The 20,475-nt window shown below is 38.9% G+C and overlaps 1 protein-coding gene and 1 long non-coding RNA gene across 4 annotated transcripts in view; one reads left to right on the top strand and one right to left on the bottom strand.

The window, feature by feature from the left end:
• b4galnt1a (beta-1,4-N-acetyl-galactosaminyl transferase 1a) overlaps nt 1-6,854 on the top strand; it is a 19,032-nt gene extending 12,178 nt beyond the window's left edge. For both annotated transcript variants that reach the window (XM_028584133.1, XM_028584132.1), the window contains exons 10-11: nt 6,163-6,400; nt 6,582-6,854. In XM_028584133.1, coding sequence (XP_028439934.1) covers nt 6,163-6,400; nt 6,582-6,793 — 450 coding nt within the window. In that variant the 3' untranslated portion in view covers nt 6,794-6,854. The remainder of the gene's footprint in view (nt 1-6,162; nt 6,401-6,581) is intronic.
• A 2,985-nt stretch (nt 6,855-9,839) lies between these two features.
• On the bottom strand, nt 9,840-20,088 carry LOC114559124 (uncharacterized). 2 transcript variants are annotated; one of them, XR_003693013.1, is made up of 3 exons: nt 20,006-20,088; nt 18,087-18,158; nt 9,840-10,492 (listed from the first exon to the last, which is right to left on the bottom strand). It is a non-coding gene; the product is annotated as an uncharacterized LOC114559124 (long non-coding RNA). The 2 variants fall into 2 exon arrangements; XR_003693014.1 differs by lacking the exon at nt 20,006-20,088 and adding an exon at nt 19,012-19,076.
• Nucleotides 20,089-20,475: the final 387 nt, after the last annotated feature.

The raw sequence follows: 20,475 nt of genomic DNA, 5'->3' as shown, positions 1-20,475 counted from the left end.
GCTTGATTAACATTCATAAAAGACTCGACTTGACTTTGACTTGATATTCATGACTTGAGACTTGACTTAGACTTGAGTCAAATGACTTGATTTTCTGTTTAATAAATATATTTTTCCCCTCTGATATTGAGGAGGAGTTAATTTTACGATTTTAGTGCTATTGCATGCGCAGGAACCGTTCATATGATGACGCGGCGCGCGGCGGCAGACCGTCAGTAAACAACACTGGCTATGGCTAGTAACTTAACGTCATGGAACCCTCTCATGGGCGCCGATACCGTGGGTGCTCCGAGCACGAGCACCCACGGAAAATACTGACCGCCTACGAGTGCCAGACTGCCAGTTTATTTTTACGTGAATCTAAAATTCAACACTGCAGTTGTGGAGCGTCTGTCATAGTGTGATTGGTTATGTCGGTGGCATTGATTCTTAATTTCCCACGAAGCTGATCGCGGTTACGTGCCAGTTAAACTTTTCATCTCCAATCCTGTCTGTATTTGTGAGAAGTGGCGCTGTCCTGGCTTTATTATGGCGTGTGTGTTCGTGTCGGCCGCTGTCCGTTTCCTAAGGTTCTGAAATGCAAACACTTTTTTTGTAAAGGGTGTGCGCGTGTGAGCACCTACGGAGGAAAACATAAATCGGCGCCTATGTCCCTCTGCACAGAAAATAATAAAGTTTGGCTATAAGGATTACACATCTGACCAGGCAAAGAGAAAACATATGGCAGTTTGCAAGGTCTGCAGTACTTATTTCCGACGTCGAATTTCATCAGACACTTCAAATCGGGAGAGATTCGGGTTCCAGTCCCCATATTCAGCTGAACCACTATTTGGACATTTGTGATGGACAGAAGTCCCTTCAGTTTTGGGCCATGAATAAGCACAAAACCCTCCCTTCTTTGTTGAGCGAATAAAACTAGGCACACATACACACACACACAACACAAACTGCTCTCTCTCTCTCTCTCTCTCTCTCTCTCTCTCTCTCAAACACACATGCAGACGTAAGTATGTGAATAAAGCTAGGCACACATACAACACACTCTGCACTCTCACACACACGCACATTCACTCACCAATATTAAAGTGCCCATATTATGAAAAAAACACTTTTTCTGGGATTTGGGGTGTTCTTTTGTGTCTCTGGTGCTTCCACACACATACAAACTTTGAAAAAAATCCATCCATGCTGTTTTGAGTGAGATCTGGTTTCTGAATGTGTCCTGCCTTCAGTCTCCTGGTGAGCTGTTCAAAATCGTCTCGGACTGTGACGTCACAGTCCGAAATGAGCTTGCTAACCGCAACCGTTAGCTCGTAGCGGTAGCGTTAGCGTTAGCATGCTACGTCGTTCTCAATAGCAAAGCACTGCTACAACACACAAGTTCACCATAATCTACAAAAGAACTACTTACATGTGCGCCCTCATTTAGAAGTCTCCCAGCTAATCCTGCCTTGTAACTGACCAAAGTTGGAGAAACAGGCTCTCTTTGACTGTCTCTAGAGTTAGCTAGCTGACATGATCTACATCTGAGCTACTGAGCATGTGCCAGTGCAATCAAAGATAGTACAGAAGAAGAAGATGAAAAGAGGTCTCACTCTGTAGCTAAAACAGAAACCAGGTGAAAAGAGGATCTGCAGCAGTGAGAGAGAGCTGTGCAGTACAACAAAAATATGGTGTTTTTTGATAATTAAACCATGTAAACCTATTCTGGTACAACATTAAAATACAGTTATGAACCTGAAAATGAGCATAATATGGGCGCTTTAATAACTTTTCACTCTCTCTTTCTCAAACACGCACACATTCACTCACAAATACACTGTCAAATATCAACATATACTTTCCATTCCATGTGATAAGCAAAGGTGGTGGGATTCAGCTACTCCCAAAGAATATGTTTTGTTCTTTAAGAGAAGGAAAGGTTAAAGGATGTGCTTCTGTCTCATAAAAGTGAGGCATGTTTGAAGAATATTATTTGACTTAGGAACCATTATACTTTAATTGTTTGAAGGAATTTCATGATTTAATGTCATATTTGAGGCATATTGAACAATGTTGATTTATTGGTGGCCTAATATCAGTTTTAGGCTGTGATTTTTTTTATCTGTGTTAATTTAAACTCTTCAATGTATGTGGGCACAATGTCTTTTGAGTAAAAAATGCAAACTAGAAAATGCATTTCCTGCAGAAAATGCGTGGGAATGCTGAATAGCTGAATTGCTAAAGCTAACTGGATGAATACCTCAAATCCATAAGAAGAAGTTGAAGTAGTGAGAATAGTTGAAAAAGTGGAAATCATTAAAAAGTTAAAAGTTGACGCTAAACTGAATTGTTATTTTTTTTTATTATTGTTATATTATTATAATAATAAAATAATTTCTTGAAATACATTTGTAGAAATGCGGTAAGCTAAACTGTAAAACTGTCAAAAGTGGAAGTTTCAATAAATTGACTAAAAAGACTTATTATCAGCCATATCCATTGCATAGAACAAACAAGAGAGAAAGAGAGGGATAGAGAGGAGAGAGAGAGAGGGAAAGAAAGATAGAGAGAGAGAGAGGGGGGAGGGAGAAGGAGGGATGGAGAGAGAAGGAAATAGAGAGAGAGAGGGACAGGGAGAGAGAGAGAGAGGGGGGATGAGAGAGAGAGGGAAAGACAAAGATAGAGAAAGAGGAGAGAGAGAGAGGGAAAGAGAGAGAGGGATAGAGAGAGAGAGAGAGAGAGGATAGAGAGTGAGAGAGAGAGGCAAAGAGAGAGAGAGGGAAAGAGAGTGATAGAGAGAGAGAAAGGAAGAGAGGGGGAGGTAGAGACAGGGAGGGAGAAGGAGGGATGGAGAGAGTGAAAGAAAAAGAGAGAGAGAGAGAGGGATGGAGAGAGAAAGAGAGAGAGATGGATAGAGAGGGAGAGAGGGGCAGATGGAAAAAGGGAGATAGAGAGGGGGCGCGAGAGAAGACAGACAGACGGACCAGAACAAGAGAATAGAAGAGAGAAGACAGACTAAAGTTCATATTCCTGCCTGTAGTATCTGGGTGTGTATCTGTTGTCATGGTAACGACTGGCCAGTGAATGTTTGTAGTAGTTGAAGTAGTGAGAGTAGTAGAAAAAGTGGAAATCGTTTTAAGAAGTATGAATTTCATTAAGAAGCTAAAAGTTGACGCTAAACTGAACTGTTGGCTTCAAAAGTTGAAAAATGACAAAATATGTAGAACATTGTGAGGTCTGAAAGGGAGAGACAAAGAGAGAGAAAGAGAAGGAAAGAGAGAGAGAGGGGGATAGAGAGAGAGAGGGAGAGAGATATGGAAAGAGAGAGAAAGGGAGAGAGAGGGAAAGAAAGAGATGGAGAGAGAAAGGAAGAGAGGGGGGAAGGAGGGATGAGGAGAGAGAGAGAAAAAGAGAGAAAGAGACAGAGAGAGAGAGAGAGAGAGAGGCAGAGGTAAAGAAAAAGAGAGAGAGAGAGGGAAAGAGAGAGATGGAGGGAGGGAGAGAGACAGAGAGGGAGCGAAGGAGATAGCGAGAGAGTGAGGGAGACAGAAAAGAAAAAGAAGGAGGGAGGGAGGGATACAGACAGAGGGAGGAAAGAAGATAGAGGGAGGGATACAGACAGAGGGAGGAAAGAAGATAGAGGGAGGAAGGGAGACAGAGGGAGGAAGACAGAAGTAGGGTAGGAGACAGCAAGAGACGGAGAATGAGGGAGGAGGAGGGAGACAAAAACAAAAAAACAGAGGAGGGACGGAGAGAGAAAAGGAGGGAGGGAGGGAGACACAGACAGATTAGGAGACAGACAGAAGTGGAAGGCAACAGATCTAGACTACTGTTCATATTACTGCCTGTAGTATCTGTATAGACTACTGTTCATATTACTGCCTGTAGTATATAGACTAGTGTTCATATTACTGCCTGTAGTATCTGTATTGACTACTGTTCATATTACTGCCTGTAGTATCTGGGTGTGTCTGTGAAAGTGTTGTCATGGTAACGAATGGCCAGTGGATATGTTTATAAACATGCTTTGATGTCTGTAATCAAGTTAACGAGCCTGTCACCTGCTGAATCTGTCAGCTGTGCTGTGCTTCAGCTATTCAGAGTCCCTGAGAGCAAGCTCTCAAACAAAGCCTCAGGCTGCCAAAACTATAACTGATATCACTCAAATTATGTTATCCTGAGCACCACAAGGCCTTTGTGAACGTATCGGTATAAAATTTATGTTGATAAACTTAAAAATGTGGGCATATCAGCGATTTAAAAAAGTGGTTTGCTGTGCGTTTCACTGGGAATTGTGGAGAATTTTTAATATGGGAGCCAATGGAGGAAGATTTCAAACTCTTGTCATTTGGAAGCTTGCTGAGCCAAAAGTATAAGATGTATCAAAAAATGCCCATGTGTGACTTACTCCCATCTCTGCTGTGTGAACTAGCCAGACCCTCCTCTGCAGCAGGCACGGCGTTATGGGTGGGCCTGACGGGCCTAGGCCCACCCACTTTTCAACAAGCCCACCCAAAACTTTTCTTCAAAAAAAACAAAAAAACTTTTAATATTATCATTTGGTGAAGAATTATTAAAAATCGGCAAATAATCTCATAATTTGTGCTAAAATAGTCTAAATTTTTAGTTTTCAAAAACAATTTTAAAAAAGCTGGTCATGTCTATTTTTATGTTTCTGCACAAGTTCAGCAGACAGTGAGGTTCGGATCGGATGTAGCTTGTCGGTATGCTAGGCTAGCTCCCAGTGATCTGAGAGTGTGAAAATCATTTCCAGTAAAGGACAAGGTTGTAACAGTCGTTGTTTAACGTTTTCGTTGTGAAAACTTAAAACAATTAAACAGAATTGTGAAATATTCGGCCTCATGTTATACAAGCAGAACTAAACTATGTTTTGGGGAAATATTAGATTCCTGACCACTTTTACAGTCGATAGGCCCTAGGTTAGGAGAGATGCGCTATAGCACAGCTAGGTATGGTACGTAATGGAGATTCCATAGCGCTCTTCTTTTGGTCAGAACCAAGGAGAGCGATCGTGGATACGTTCGTCCTTTGCACCGAAACTTTTTACAATGCAACAACCTATTTAAAGAGCATCAAGCTATTACAACCTTTATTATGTGAGCACATATAATATAAAAGTATATTAGTCAGTAATTTATTAGGTTAAACAGAATTTGATAACGTTTTTAATTTAAGGCCCACCCACAATTGGTCTGGCCCATCCAAAACTGGAATCCTGGCGCCGTGCCTGCTCTGCAGCGCTTTGAAAGAAGGTCTGGCAATGCGAAACTATGGTCTGGTAAATTAGTGAATTAGTGTCAGGGTTAGGAGAGCAATTCAACACAGAAACTGCAGTAAAACAGTGCACACCCTTTTGAGACTGAACGTGCCCCAGGTATGCAGTTATGGAATTCAGGAAGGGATTTTAGATGAGCGGGGCTGGCAAGAGATTTCAAACCCATGTTCTGGAGTTGTTATGGGGGCAGCTGTTCTCTCCCGTCCTGTGTGTGTCTCTCCCCTTTTCCCTGTTGTGTCTGTTTGTGTGGTGTTGCTGGCTCTGCCTGAAAGTAGGTCAAGGGGCGTGGCCTACCTGCACAGCTGCTGGTTATTCCGCCATCTCAACCTGCACAGCTACTGTCGATTCCACTAACCACTGCTGCAGTATTTATACCCGGTTTAAGCTCACCTTCGGCGCCAGATGGTTGCTTCAAGACCTGCTTGCCGTTGCTTGCTGTTCCGCCAGCTCTTCACTGCTCACACCTCGCAACCTCCATGCTCGGATTCCAGTGAGAGAGTTTGAACGCACCACCGCCTGCCCGCCTCAGCCGTGATCCGGTTCGGAGTCCTCTGCCCTGTGCTTTCTGTCCTAGGCTGCTAGAGTACTAGACTCGCATTAAAACAGTTGAAATCGTTACTTTGTGTCTGCGTGTGGTTTTTCCTGAGTTTTGGGTCCGAGCCTCTGCCTTAACAGGAGTATAGTGCCAAAATATTAATGAATCCCGTTATGTATTGACAGCAACGTATTCAGTACACTTGCTAAGTAGCAGGAAGTTGTGCAATATAAATAATAATTTCATCAAAATGTTTACCATTTTAACATACAATCCCCCGCAGACTGTATTGTAAGGATCAACAACGTCATTTCTGAGTCAGTTACAGTGTCTTATCTTATGACTTCAGGTCGGTGGCGCAGTGAGAGAGGTCACAGGTTACACTGCAACATATCGTCACACCATTTCAGTGGAAGAAGGGGGAGAGGAGGGCAACTGTTTACATATTAGAAATGGCTACTACCATGTCATTGAGGGATTTCCCAACTGTGTGGTAGCTGATGCCGTCATCAACTTCTTCATGGGGAGGACAGACAAGGTCCAGGAGGTGGGCTTTAACCCCCGCCTGGCACGGCACGGTCATCTGGGTGAGTCCACTATTAAATATTAACATGGCAGTTTATATTAGCTATTTTCTCTATGCAGTACAGCTGTAATAATGCTGTTGCGTTACTTCAGATTGGAAAGATGTAAAAAAAAAAAAAAAAAGAAAGAAACGGGAAATTGTAGCAAAGATGTTCAAAACTAAATTTTCTTTTGGCACTGCAGAGTTTTTCATCGACGCTCTGGGCTCCCTCCACATTGGCTCCTGTAGTGACGTCATTGTAAACCACGCATCAAAGATCAAACTACCCTGGAGTAAAACAGACTCACAAAAGGCTTATGACAAATTCCGCTATTCATCTTCCACTGCTGATAATGACATTCATAAAGAAGTCTTCTACTTCAAGAACCGGTTCAAGTGCATGACCAGTCACTGAAACTTGTGCTCCCAAATGTCTGTCTGCTGCCCTAATGTGAGGAATAATGGGAACTGACTGTTTTCAGGTATATATATATATATGGGTGATTCTTTAACTATGGTACTTTTCATGTCCCTGGGTAAAATAATAAAAACTAAAAAACATTTCTTCTTTTTTGTTTTTGTCACACTTACCTCACCCTAAGGGTAACTTAAAAAAAAATGTATCATGGCTCAATTATTCTTTTTATTATATAATATGAGGCCTTTTATGCATGGTTTTTACTGTTTTCCCTCTGTCCCTAAGCCAGACTTTGCATCTTCAACCTCGCTTAATTTTAAATTAAATACTTAAATAATGTAGATTTCAAGTACAAATTATAAAATAGTGTCTATTTCAATTATACATAATATATATTGTGATATTTATTCACATTTTCTTATATTTTTCATAAGTAGAACCCTTGTCCCTTGGGGTCACTGTCATTTCCACCACACTGTACAAAATAGAATACTGGGATAATTGTTTAAGGTTTGTGTACTTAGTAACCATAGCAACAGAAACTCCACAGTGGAACACATGGCTGGATGAAATGGTGTTGTGTACAGGGGGTAATGAAAAGAAGAAAAATCAAGGTAAATATGAGTAAAACTGAGAGTATGTTTATTGGTCGTCATTTCCTATTTCACATGGACGTAAAAATAACTGGATCAATTTAATGTGTAATTTGTGTATATTTAATGCTAACTCTAAAACTAATACTAGCAGGTTAACATAGCATGAGATTTTAGAGGGAAAGTGGGGAAATGTAATTCCTTTTTAGAACCTTTGTCAAGTTTAGATGTGTAAACGTCAAGATCGCCGTTCACGATTTAACACAATGGGTGTGTGATTGTTTAATATGCAGGCTTATAGCCTACACTTATGCAGAAACACACCTTATAAACATCCAGAAGAAGACTAATTCTGGCGTCCAGGGACGCGCAGAAAATAGGTGGAATTCACGGCCAGAAAAGACGTGGAATTCACTGCCAAGTGACGTCAAAGACGTCGGTTCAACTTTCATTTTGGAACTATTTTTCAACCATGACGGGACGTCTCGGACGGACGTCTTTTCAACGGTCATTAAACGTCCAAATGTTTGCTGGGTTTCTGCTCTTGAGACTATAATACTGCCTTTGATTTTGGTTTATGAGTGCTAATGTGCCTTTAGAAATATAATCATGCTAAGTTTTTGTGTTACTGATATTACTATAAACATGCTTAGAGACATTTTAGTGTGAGTTGCGGTGTGAGGCTGCCTATTTGACCCTGCAGTCGGAAAGAACACACCTCGAGAATGGGGGGTTGAACCCCAAGAAATGTACATATAAAAATGGGTGCTTTGCTGAAAAGCGCTCTCTCTCCCTTGGGCTCGGTTTCGTGTCTTAGAGCATTTTTTGAGTGATTGAACATTTTTCCATTTATTTTGTTACTTTTTGCTTTAAAAAAAAAATAAATAATAATAATAAAACCACCTGTGTTCGTCTTGAGCAAGGTGACCCAAAAAACCTTGTGAGTCTTTTTTTTGCTCTTTTAGAAGACTTTCTTTCTTTTTTTCCTTTTTTCTTCTTTTTTGCCACTTGCCTGCGTGAGCGGGGTTGGTTTTAAAAGAAAAAGCGATACTATGCCTCGATAACTGTCACATCGTTCCACATGGTGCCCATAACGTGGGGCAAATGCGTTAAAAACTGTGATGCTACTTTATAAAAATAACTAGTACAAGGAACAACAGATTAACCATTTAAAAACCCACTCACAATGTGCACTGAAAAAAATGTTATGTTGAATTTACTTAATTTTATTATGGTAAGTGGTTGCACGAAATAAATTTATCTAAATCCAGATATATTTTATAAGTTGAGTGTACTTATATTTTTTAAGGTGAGTTTACTAATTTTCTTGTAGTAATTTTAGATTAATTATATTTATATATTTTAGCTAAACTATTTTGAGTAGAAATTACAAATGTTTTTGGGGTTCATTATACTAAAAATAATTATGTGCATTCAGATCAATTTGTTTTTGTTCGTTTGTTTAATTTCTACATACTAAAATTAAGTTTAATCAATTTATTTTATCTATTATACTATCTTAACTTTCATTAATATTCAGACAAATAAAGCAAACCAAATATTGTCAACTCTTACTTTATTTTCTTGATCCAAGACCAAGAGATCCAACAGATTTACTCTCTCCCAAACAAGTGCCAGTAAGAGTGCCAGTAATGTAACTCAGTGGTAACAATTTCTTACATTGCTATCTTATAACAAAATGTACCATCAACCATTATCATAAAAAACAATGTACCATTCATAACAAAAAAACAACAACAAATGTACCAGAATAGCTGGAAGACCCGATGTGAGATTACAATAAACTGCAAACACGTACATTGAGTCAATATAATACCCAATTTTCCACAAAACAAGCACCTATTTGACCACTCACTTTGTTCTTTACTTTGCAACATATTCTAGAGCTGCATTTCACATTATAAGAAATGTGCTTTATCACCCCCTAAACACACAATACCAATGCAGCTTAAAAGGGTTCACAAGAGCAGCTGAAGAAAGCCTACAGTCCAGCACTGATTTTGTTCTTTAGTCAAAAGGACTTGGAGGAAACCCTTTTCCACCCATTTGCAAGAGCACAAAATCTACAAATGACAAAATACACCAGTACTATACATAACAAAAAATACTATAGTACCAGAACCATCCACAGCTGGAACACATCACACACTGAGGACCTGATGCTGAGATTACAAAAAACAGCAAACACTTAGATTCAAAGAATACCGTAATAGAAGAAAAGACCATATCGCAAAATAGATTGTATTAGCTGAGGTGCAAAAGTTGGTGTATCAATATGGAAACAGACTTACTGAATACTTCATGATGTACATGAAACATGTGACGTAAACCTCCAGTGAAGCTTAAGTTCCTCCAAGAATAATAAAAATAGTGGCAAATGAAAACAAAGGAGAAGTTCAAACGATGGAGAACCATGTTTTCCACATGGTTCTCCATCGTTTGAACTTTGACCAGAGCTCTTTTAACATCTTGTTGTGTCCTCTTCTTATGCAATGGTTTAATGGCACAGCCACCACCAACTGTTCCTCTCAAGGCGCTTAACTTCTAATATTCATATGGCGGTAGTGGATGGATGAATTTTGTGCTCTTATTTCCAGGATTGCAATTTTTATTTCAGGTGAATATTCCACAAAATCCATTGTACAGTTTTAAATGTTCACACCAGTGGCTGTGTGAATATTACAGTCCACCATTCACTCTGTTTTTCAGTTTGAAACACCGTAACGCCTTAGCAGTGTTCACAAGAGCGGCTGAAGAAATCCTACAGTCCAGCAATGATTTTGTTCTTTAGTCCAAGGACTTTGGGGGAAAGCCTTTCACCATCCATTTGCAAGAGCACTTTCTGAATGAATTCATAGGAGTATTTCAGCTCTTTGGGGTAAGCCATGTTCAGTACATACATGACTCCCAGCATCATTGCACATGCTTGGGCTACAGATCCAATGTTGTCCAGAATGATTACTCCTTCAACATAAATGCCAATGTCATCATGAGCTCCAATTTCTCCACCCTCCTTGTTGATGACATATATGCCCATGGTGGATTTCTGCAGGTCTCTCTGGATGTCATCTCCTTCAATGTCCTGTATATTTGATGAAAATAGGGGAAAAAAAGAAAACATTTATGTAATAGATTACATAAAATTCTAGATTTCTTTATATTTACAAAATACATTTATGCTGTTCAGTAAAACTATTAAAAACCTTTTTGTACTTTTTGTCAGTTAAATAAAGGTTCATGAGAATGACCAAATCACAGATTTTAGTTTTTATTGTATTGTGGAAAATATTTAATATTCAGTAGGAACCAATGGGCTTGGAACTGAGACCCAGAAGTCAGAACGGCTTGAGAGATGGACTAAGGCCGGTTACACACTGCACGTGTCTCGCGAAAGCGTGGTGTTTCTGTTGCGTCTCAGCTGCGTGGATTTTCTGTGTCCTACACACCAGAAGCATGTCTGACGCGGCGCTTCTCCTGCTGCTAGGTACAGGGAGGGCTGATCTCGGGACATAGCGCCGACAGATTAAAACTCTGAAAAATGGGTAAGTGGGCTGTCTGTGTAGCTGTAAAGAGCCTATACAGCCTACAGTATCTGATGTTGGACCGTCACTCACGTTGTTATCGTAGCCTATCCTACTACCCTTTATTTATATAGCCTACTGATTTGATTAAAGCAAGACAACATCGGCAGTATTGACTGCAAAATATGTTACAGAATATTTCGTTCTGTATGACCAGTGCAACATTTGAAAATATTGTCTCTGAAATTTTGAATTACATTTATATCTACATTGATGTCAAAACCTAGACTTTCAAACATCAAGATGTCATTTATTAATATGCATTCGTGTCTAAATGACATAAACATATTTTCCTATTCTATTTTGCCTGGAAACGCTTCCAACACGCTCGCATCTCGCATGAAAAATAGGCGTCGGTTCTATTTCTAGCAGGCACGCGTCTCAGGCCGGCAGTGTGTAAGCTCTAACCTGTTACCATGGGAGCTGAAATATAAACAGACACGCCACTGCTGTCTGTGAAATGGCTACTTATAAAAGGTAAAAATGAATTTTCTAAAATTGATACTTGGGCAAATAGTCAGCGGTAATGTTAATTCCTTTGTCATCAACGGCTTAAAACATAAAAAACACCAGTATGATCCTTATGATCCTCTGTAGTGACACATTTTAGTGGCTAGAGCATTTTTCAAGTTTTGCAGTAGTTGATTTAAATAAACAGCAAGCTTCCCCACTATCATAGCTCTAGACCCCAGAACACGACAGCGTGTAGACATTGACAGGACTACAGTTGCCATTGTTGTGGTGTCAACACACTTATTTTGTTATGCATCAGGTTTGTTTTCGTTTTTGGTGAGTGTCCCTTTAAATCACATTGTGAAAGCCATTTTCTTCTAATAACTAGTGGGTTAGTGACATTAGGATCTTAAAACATTTTATAATTCTATAATACAAGACAGTACATGTGACTGACAAATGCAATTACAATGACTTGCCTTATACTCCTGAATGAGATGTCCAACATCCTCGCCAAGGTAGATGCAAAGTGCCTTTAGGACTGCTGCCCTTTTAAGATTGACATCACTGTTGCCTGTTTAAAAGGATAACAATTATTAAAATATTCCTAAATACATCAATTATTTAAAAAGAAATCTTGAAATTGTAGAATATTTCCAACATGTGGTAACCTCAAAAAGAATATATACACAATTATTTTATTATACAAAATGTAAATGGACTGCCCCATTTTGCTAATGAATGTTAGAGAATTGTGACTTAATTTTGATAAAATGTCAGGTCTGATTGTGTAGGGTAATAGCACTATTGTAACTTCTACTTATTCAGGGAAGTTTCACTGAGAGCAATGCTCTCTTCTTCACAGTTAACACCTAGAAGCTGCTTTTACAACCAGTCGGATCTGCAGGCTACTGAGGATTAAGTGTCTTGCTCAAGGCAGGTGGTACTTTCACTTTCCCCACCTGGATAATGAATTGGCACATTTGCAGTCACAAACCTGCTTCTCTAACCTGTATGCCACTATTGCCTCATTAAGGTATCATCAGTCCTTAGAAATGTATCTCTATTTAATTATTTTATTTATACAGCACTTTTCAAAACACAGTTACAAAGTGCTTTATATGGTTGAACCAGAATTAAGACAAAGAAAATCTAGTGCCTACGTGGAAAGCCGAGACAGAGAGCAGCCTGGTCACCTTTATTCTTGAGCCGGGACTTAGGAACCTTGCCCCTTACAAATAATCAAGGCTGCTCATGAAGTCTTCTAAGGCTCCAAACCGATACATTTCATGAAGTTGCTCCACAGTGTATATATTTTCTACTACAATATATACAAATGTTTACCTCTTGCAAGATCGCCAGATGTGGGGCTAGTTTCTGGCCAGAAACACCTCCCTTCTTCTGGAAAACCGATGTCAGCTGGGGTAAATGGCTGTCCAACTGCGCCATGAAGGTTGTTTCAAGTGGGATTGTTGTTATGCGCTGGAATTCAGCATTTATCTGTTATACACAAGAAAAAAATAACAGAAGACAAAGAGCACTGTTCAGCCACTGGTGTAATATTTTGTAGCTACTGTATGATTAAAGGATACTTTTGACCTTGTTATTCAAGACAATAATTAGTCGATTGTATTGCTATTAATCAAGGGTAATGGAAATCAAAACTTATTTAAACCTTGCTAATATTTTTTTCAAATTTACAATGGGTCAAATGTCTAAGTGCAATGTGAAAACTCCAATTCCAGCAGCACGAAGCTTTTTTCATCAGACAATCTCTGATGAAGTCACTGTACACTACTTTCTCAGCAGCAAGCAGCAGACAGATACAGCTAAAGTGGTCAAAATTAATTATTTTAGTAAATTATCAATTACTGGGGGGGATTTTACCCCCGAATTTATTTAGGTTTCAGCAGTTACAAACCAAGATACTGGGGCACACTGGGGAAAAACGCAAGCATGAGCTTACCTCATCAATATGAAAAAGTGCAGGCCACCTGGCTTTAAACTCTCCGGCAGATGGATTTTCCTGCACCACCTCTTTTCTTCTGTAGGAGAATGTTTTTGACATCTTCTGTTTTATACACAGTGCACTGTTTCTTTGTTTGACATCGCTTCAACAGTTCAAGTCTGACATTTTCTAAGCTTTCATCCGATTCGCCAGCAGGGTGTGAAGGAAAAAGTTGACTTCAGCCTTTTTAGGCTTCTTTACATTTTTGGCTGGGAGGCTTTCATCACTACGTTTGTTTTTCAAAGCATTTACAGTCACTTCTGGACAGCCAATGTTTCGCATCTTCGTCCTGTAATTAGCCATTTTATATTTTAGGCTAATCATCCAGCCATAGTAACCAGTGGCAGATGGTTCCTTCAAACAGGGAAATTTTTTGATGAGTGCCCCTGCTACCTCATCTATTTGGTAATTTTGTGGATATGCTGTATACTGGAAGATCTCCTCGGCTAGCTTCTCTAAGATGTCAGACTTCAACCCCGGAGTAATCTTCAGTTGAGTGCCAGTTTCTCTGAAGCGCTCATTTCCACGTTGAAGCTGCACCTCTACATTGTATGGAAAGCGAGGAATGGGGAATTCACGTGGCCATGCACATGCTCTCAATTCATTGTCTGAATGTGGCAGAATGATTGTGTTATCCGAGTCTGTTGAGGACAATGAGGCCGATGAGGAAACAATGGGAGATGTTTGGCTGCTCACTGGTGGTCCAGATGATCCAGAAGTGCTAGGAGCATTCTGCATTAAAGAAGATGGACTCAAACCCACATCATTTATGGGGGTTAGTGTTAGGGTAGCCATGTACACCAACTTGATTGTACTTCTGTCCTGTATGTCTTGTACTGATGTAATGTTCATGAATTCATTATTGAAGTCAGGATCCATGAACTGAATACTGAAAGTCTGTTTCAATTCCAAATTCTTGGCAAATTGTATCGTGTAACTCTGTCAAAGTTTTTGGCATTCCTGAATGGAGATCAAGTCTTCTATAGTCATCGTCGTCCACAATGACTCTCAACTTGAGATGCTGTGCCATTCTTCAATCTAATTGTTAAAGAAGACAAAAGAAAATGTTAAATCAGCATCTGGTACTATTGTTACTTAAGTATAACTTATCATGAACCGAATTAGAGCAGGAACATACTACCACACAATTTTAATCTGTAATGTTATTCTGCAGTTGTAAACACTATTCATTTTTACCATTACGGTACTTTATTTGTGTGGAATGAAAAACATAGATATTTTTGTCATTGTGTGGTAGTTCTTCCTTTGAACAGGATATATTTAAACAGACAGACTTGAACATTCATTTGTATTATGTTAGTCACAAATGTTTTCCTTAACATGCACATTTCTATAATAAATGGCAACATGAGGGTAATTTAGTACAGGGAGATGTCAGATGACTGGATAATTTCCCTCAGAAAATTCCTTCTAACTTTACAAAAACTAAATTAGTCCCCTGTAAGAAATATTAGGCAGCCCTCTTGTTACCATATTTAGTGTATTAGTGTATCAACTCATGCAGCATATGAACACAACACAAACTACCATAATACAACCTTGTATCTGTATGAATCTTTTAAGTGTCACCATTCACCGACCTCCAATCATGTAATCTGCCATGGGGTACTGGTCCAACAAGGCACCATGTTGAATGAGGGAGACTTGTGAAGTGCGACATAACTCAAATGCCCTAAAATGCTCCCTATACCATGAACCCAGCTCTTTAACAATAAAGCTCAAGCTCCTCTCCACTACAACCATCTGGATAACCTCTGCAAACTCTGGCAAGCCACCAGCAGAGCCATGAACAACAACCATACCTTCTCTGTAGTTAACTCCATTAACAGACGCATTTTTTGTTAGCTGAACGTGAGTAATATCAGGGTATTTCAACTGCAGAACCTTCTGCACATCCTGATGCAAAATGTCAACAGAGACAGTTGAAACAGCTGAGACAGTCAAGCTAGATGTTTCAGTTGTGGTTGACGCCAAGTGATATGCCATCATGAACTGATGCTTCACTGCCAGGGACAAGAGTATGTTTTTAAAGCAGCGTGTGTGACGGACAACCTGCTTAAAAAAACTGTGTTTTGCCTCAAACCTCATTGTCCACAACCCAACTAGTGGACCAAAAAATCTGATCATCTGTGGATAATGTTCCACAAAATGATGTTTCGGCAACAGCTTTAAACCCGAAACACCTCTTGTAACCTACATCTATGGTCACAAATCCTGGCTTCAAGGAAAGCAATGGATTGTGTTGTGTGCACTGGTGCAACAACTAGCTCAACGATATCTTTAAGGTCCAAAATGACCTGCCAGGCTGGTTCATCTGGGGCACCAACTGTCCAACCAAAAGTGGAAGCAATCGCAAAAGACTCCAATTTTCATGAGCATTTCCTCCAATACTTTTCTTCAGCATGAATGTCCTGGGAATTGCATGAGGACGGTTACTTTTGTCTGTCCACTTGTAAGGAAATTTCTGTATGGACTCATTGAGTTTGTCAAGTGTGAAATACTTTTTGGAAATTAACAAGCTGAGGCAGTGCGCCAACTCAACTGGTAATATTCCTTCAAAGATGTCATGTGCAACATCTGGAGGGTAGCCAGTGCAGACATTGAAATGAGAAAGATATGCAGAGAAAACACACTTCCTTTTAACACCGCAACAAGGTTGTGCATTGTCCTGTGTTGACCTGACGTGCATTTCATGCATCTCTTTGCTTCGGAGAGTAAACGTACCTGAACTCACTTCCCTTTCCTGAATTTCAGACTTTCTTGCCACACAAAAGCGGCAAATGTATTCACCTGCAAAACTTTCAATAAATCCAGCAATTCCATGTGCTCCCAAATTGTCTGCTATGACACACTGTATTGTGCCTTTAACAAAATCTCCAAGCTGTGCAATGAAAATACCTTGATTTTCCAAAATGGCACGATCCCTCAACAAGGGCTCTAGGACCCTTTCAGAGCCATATTTCCTCACATCTTCAGATCTGCAGAGTAAGGCCAAATAAATTGAAGACAACGAAGAATGACAACCTGGTGGTAAATTGCTGAGATTCCAGTAAACACCACAGATCTTGTGCTTTTTGCGAGATGTGCCAAGCGGATTACAAATTTCAAAATCATCAACATATAAATTCAATAACACTCGCAACTCACCTCCTGACAAAAAATGGTTATCCTTGAAAAACAAACCATCTCGAAAAGACTTGTATATCACTTCTTCTCCTCTGCACTCTGATATGAGGTGACTGTCTAATGCTTTGTTAAGAATTTGATCATTAGTAAAAAGCTGCTTTAAAAACTTTAATAGTGGAACATACTGCAGTGTTCTTTTTAGTTTTGTCATCCAAGATATATTCTATGGGTTCCACAACTTGAAAATTGTCTTTGTAGTATTTTTTTTATGCGCTTAAACGATGTTGCCAAAGGACAACCTTTACCAATTGACTTATACACAGGATTAGACGTACACAGAGCAGATGCAAGTTCTTCAATGACTGACTGGTCAACTTGCAATTTGTAACTATTAAGTGTGTCATGTATCACATTTCTTGTACTACACAAAGATGCTGTGCTCAACAAATATTGAAATTCTTCCAGCAATTCATCAATTGCAGCACTTGGCACATGAAAAATATTTTCCAGCTTTAATAACACTGCAGCAATTTTTTGTTCTATTATCTCTGGCTGATCCTTTGACTTATCTAAATCAATGTCAGACTGACTTTCATCACAGAATTCTTCACTGTTTGAAACATCAGGTTCTCCAGTTCTTGTGACTACACCATCCTTAAAATCTACCAACGAATGTAAGCCGTGCTTCCGACTTTTGTGCGACTTGAAGGTGCTGTATACATTGGATTTGTATTCACAGCCTTTAAACATACACGTGACTGTCTCATTGTTTTTCAGATGATGGCTTATGTGCACAAAATAATCATGTTCTGTTCCAAGTTCACTACAGCCACATAAATGACATGAAAATGCAGTAAATATGTCAGATTGCTTTAAGGTATTGTTGTGATTCCTTGACAAATGTGTCAAAAGTGAATTCCAAGTCTTAAAAACACATGGACAATCAGGGTATATACACTTAATATGATGGCCACGCCCAAAATGACTATGTTGTAGTCTGTAATGTTTAAGAATTTCTGATCGCCTAGACACTTCCACACCACAGTCTTTACACTGCCACATAAACTGGACAAACCACAAAGAGAGAATAGAGGACAAAAATCAAACATTAGTGATGTTTTATAGTCACACCAGGATGATCTGCATCAACTTTGATTACATAGAACCATGCACTGTAAAGAAAACTAAATGCATGTGTATTAAACACATGCATTTTATTTACAGTGCAAACTATGAGTTACATTAAGTAACTCATAGTTTGGGACAATGAATCTCACATTAAGTCAACAGAAATTTTACTCAAAGGATTAAGTGTGTACTGGTACTTTTTTCAGCAATAGCTCTTCTCTATGAATTATTCCTTTTTATTACCCTCCCCCACCCCCCAATAAAGAAAAAACTAATACCACACAGAACATTTATTCTCAACATTACTGCTGTGATCAGTATAGCTGTTGAGAGTTTGTTTGTTTGTTAAATGCACTTACCAAAAACAATATGAGCTCCCCAAAGAGTTAGGTTCTGTTCCACATCACACCAAGATCAGATATGAGAAAGACCTGCAATAGAAATAAAAATGAACAGGAATTAAAAAGATAAATCGTAAGTTGGTTGAGTAAAAAAAAGTAATTGTCCAATAATTAAAAACTTGCCCATGACTCAAGTCAGATCACTACAAACTAATTTGTGTCCAAGTCCACATTTTAATAGTACCTTATTATTACTATAAAAAACAATATGCAACAAATTGCAGATTAAGTGGACAGACAGACATGTAATTCATTTTCATTTTATTTATAAATGTATTTATTTATTTACTCCTGGGTTATTTTCTTGCAATTGTGTTATTTCTCTGATGAGCTATTATAAATTACTTTGGAGCATTTCAGAAATGACATCCTTTAGTAGATGCTACAAGCAGACAGACAGGACATGTCATGTACAGACAGGGGGAGAATGAAGTTTATGGAAATTGTGTGAATTAAGTAGAAAACAGGTTTGGTTCCAGTATTTTTCATGTTCCACTTCTATACTAAAATTATTAGTGTAAGCAACTTAATAAGTCTTAGTGTTTAGAGCAGAAACAAAGTTAAACAAAATTAACCTGCTAGCTAAACCAACATTCTTATCCCTGTTGTCTTCTGCCTAACACTTCAGAACCTTAACTGGACTATGGGCTGTGGTTGTGCTCTGCTAGACCTCTTGTGTCATCTGCAAATCTGTTGCTAGTTAGCTCCATACCTGCAAACTCAAAAGGTCTGAAAAAGGTGACACCACCACCACCACCATTTAAGTAGCATTTACCCCTTTACCATTTACCCTCCCAAAAAAAAAAAATACTGTATAACTGTATGTAGTTAGTTATGAAGCATTTGCATGTCTCTACTTTGAAGGATATACTTTCAACCTCACCTTTACGTTTTAAGCGAGACAGAAACAGTCCAAGACTAGCTGCTACCACGCAGTGAAGAGGAGCTTTTTTTTTTTTTTTTTTCCCCTTACCCGTATTCCGCGAAGACCTGCCTCTGATTGGCTAGTGTTCGTTGCCTTCGTTGTTTTGGTTGGTTAGGTTTAGATGTCACAGTCGGAGCCAATCAGAGGCAGAGTAGGGGCGGGTCTTCGCGGAATACGGGTGTCAAAAAAATAGATACCTTCAAAGAAACGGTAAAGGGAAGGACCGGGGTATACATTAAATGTTAATATTAAACACACACAATATCAAGGTCTGCTTACACAAACCCACGACTTTTATTGATTGTTTCCTCATGAGGCACAATGTGTTGATTATTTTCGGTTTTATAAAATCTGCTCTTAGCCTGAAATGGCTGTTGCTGTGTCTGCCACTCCGTGTTGTGTTTTGAATTAGGCTAACGGTATTTCAGGCATGCACCTACCTAGGGCTGCCATTATGTAGAAGCATAAATGATTGCTGTTTGGGCACATTAAGCAACTTTTACCAACATGATTTCACAGGTGTATTTTGTCTTTATGTTAACACACTGACAATATTAGAAAACATGCTTACAGCAAGTTAGGAATAAAGTAGTCTAGCTAGTCTACAAGCCCATACAGCAGGGAATGTGAAGCTAGCTACAATTAAACTGTCAATCAACATTAGTAAACCTGTTTATTCAATGTCCACAAACTAACAAATAAGTCTAACAAGACAAACACTGAAATCACCATGCATTTAACTTGAGAGCTATAAAGTTAGCTTAAAATGTTAAGATACATCTGTTACACTCAAGTTAACTTACTAGCTACACAACTAGCTAGCTAAGCTAGTCGCTCTAACGTTAGCAAATGTTAATTTATCAAAACACAAACTGATAGAATTGGCTAGTGTTAACAGAAACCTGTTCAAATAAAATTATAACACACCAATGATAATATATTGCTTACTTACCGAAAATGCAGAGCTATGGATACAGCATTCAAGGAGCTACTAACGAGGGGATAACGTTCAATCCAGCCTTCAGAACAAAGTGGCGGCATGTGTCTGCACATGCGCAGACCACATAGTATGTGGAAATTAAATTTTACATATTTTTTTCTAATTACTTTTAATTGACTGAAATTAACTTGTTTTAAACAAGGGCAGTGCTTTTGAAAATTAATTAACAGAAATATGTAGGATTTAATAACACATTAAAATCTATTAAATAAACCAGACTAAAACATGTAACATTTACAAGGGGTCAGAATCAGTTTTTTCAGTGTGCTTAAGGACAGTAACGTAAAGTTATTAAAATAAGTGGAAGAGTCAAAGCTGGTTAACACACTGGTTTTTATTCACAGTGTGCGTAAAGTTATTAAAATAACTGGCAGAGTCAAAGCTGATTAACACACTGGTTTTTATTCACCGAGCCCTTCACT

This window comes from Perca flavescens, chromosome 7, assembly GCF_004354835.1.
Source record: "Perca flavescens isolate YP-PL-M2 chromosome 7, PFLA_1.0, whole genome shotgun sequence".
Classification (NCBI taxonomy): Eukaryota; Metazoa; Chordata; class Actinopteri; order Perciformes; family Percidae; genus Perca; species Perca flavescens.
The sequence above is the reverse complement of the archived record's forward strand: the minus strand, read 5'-3'. Positions and strand labels throughout refer to the sequence as shown.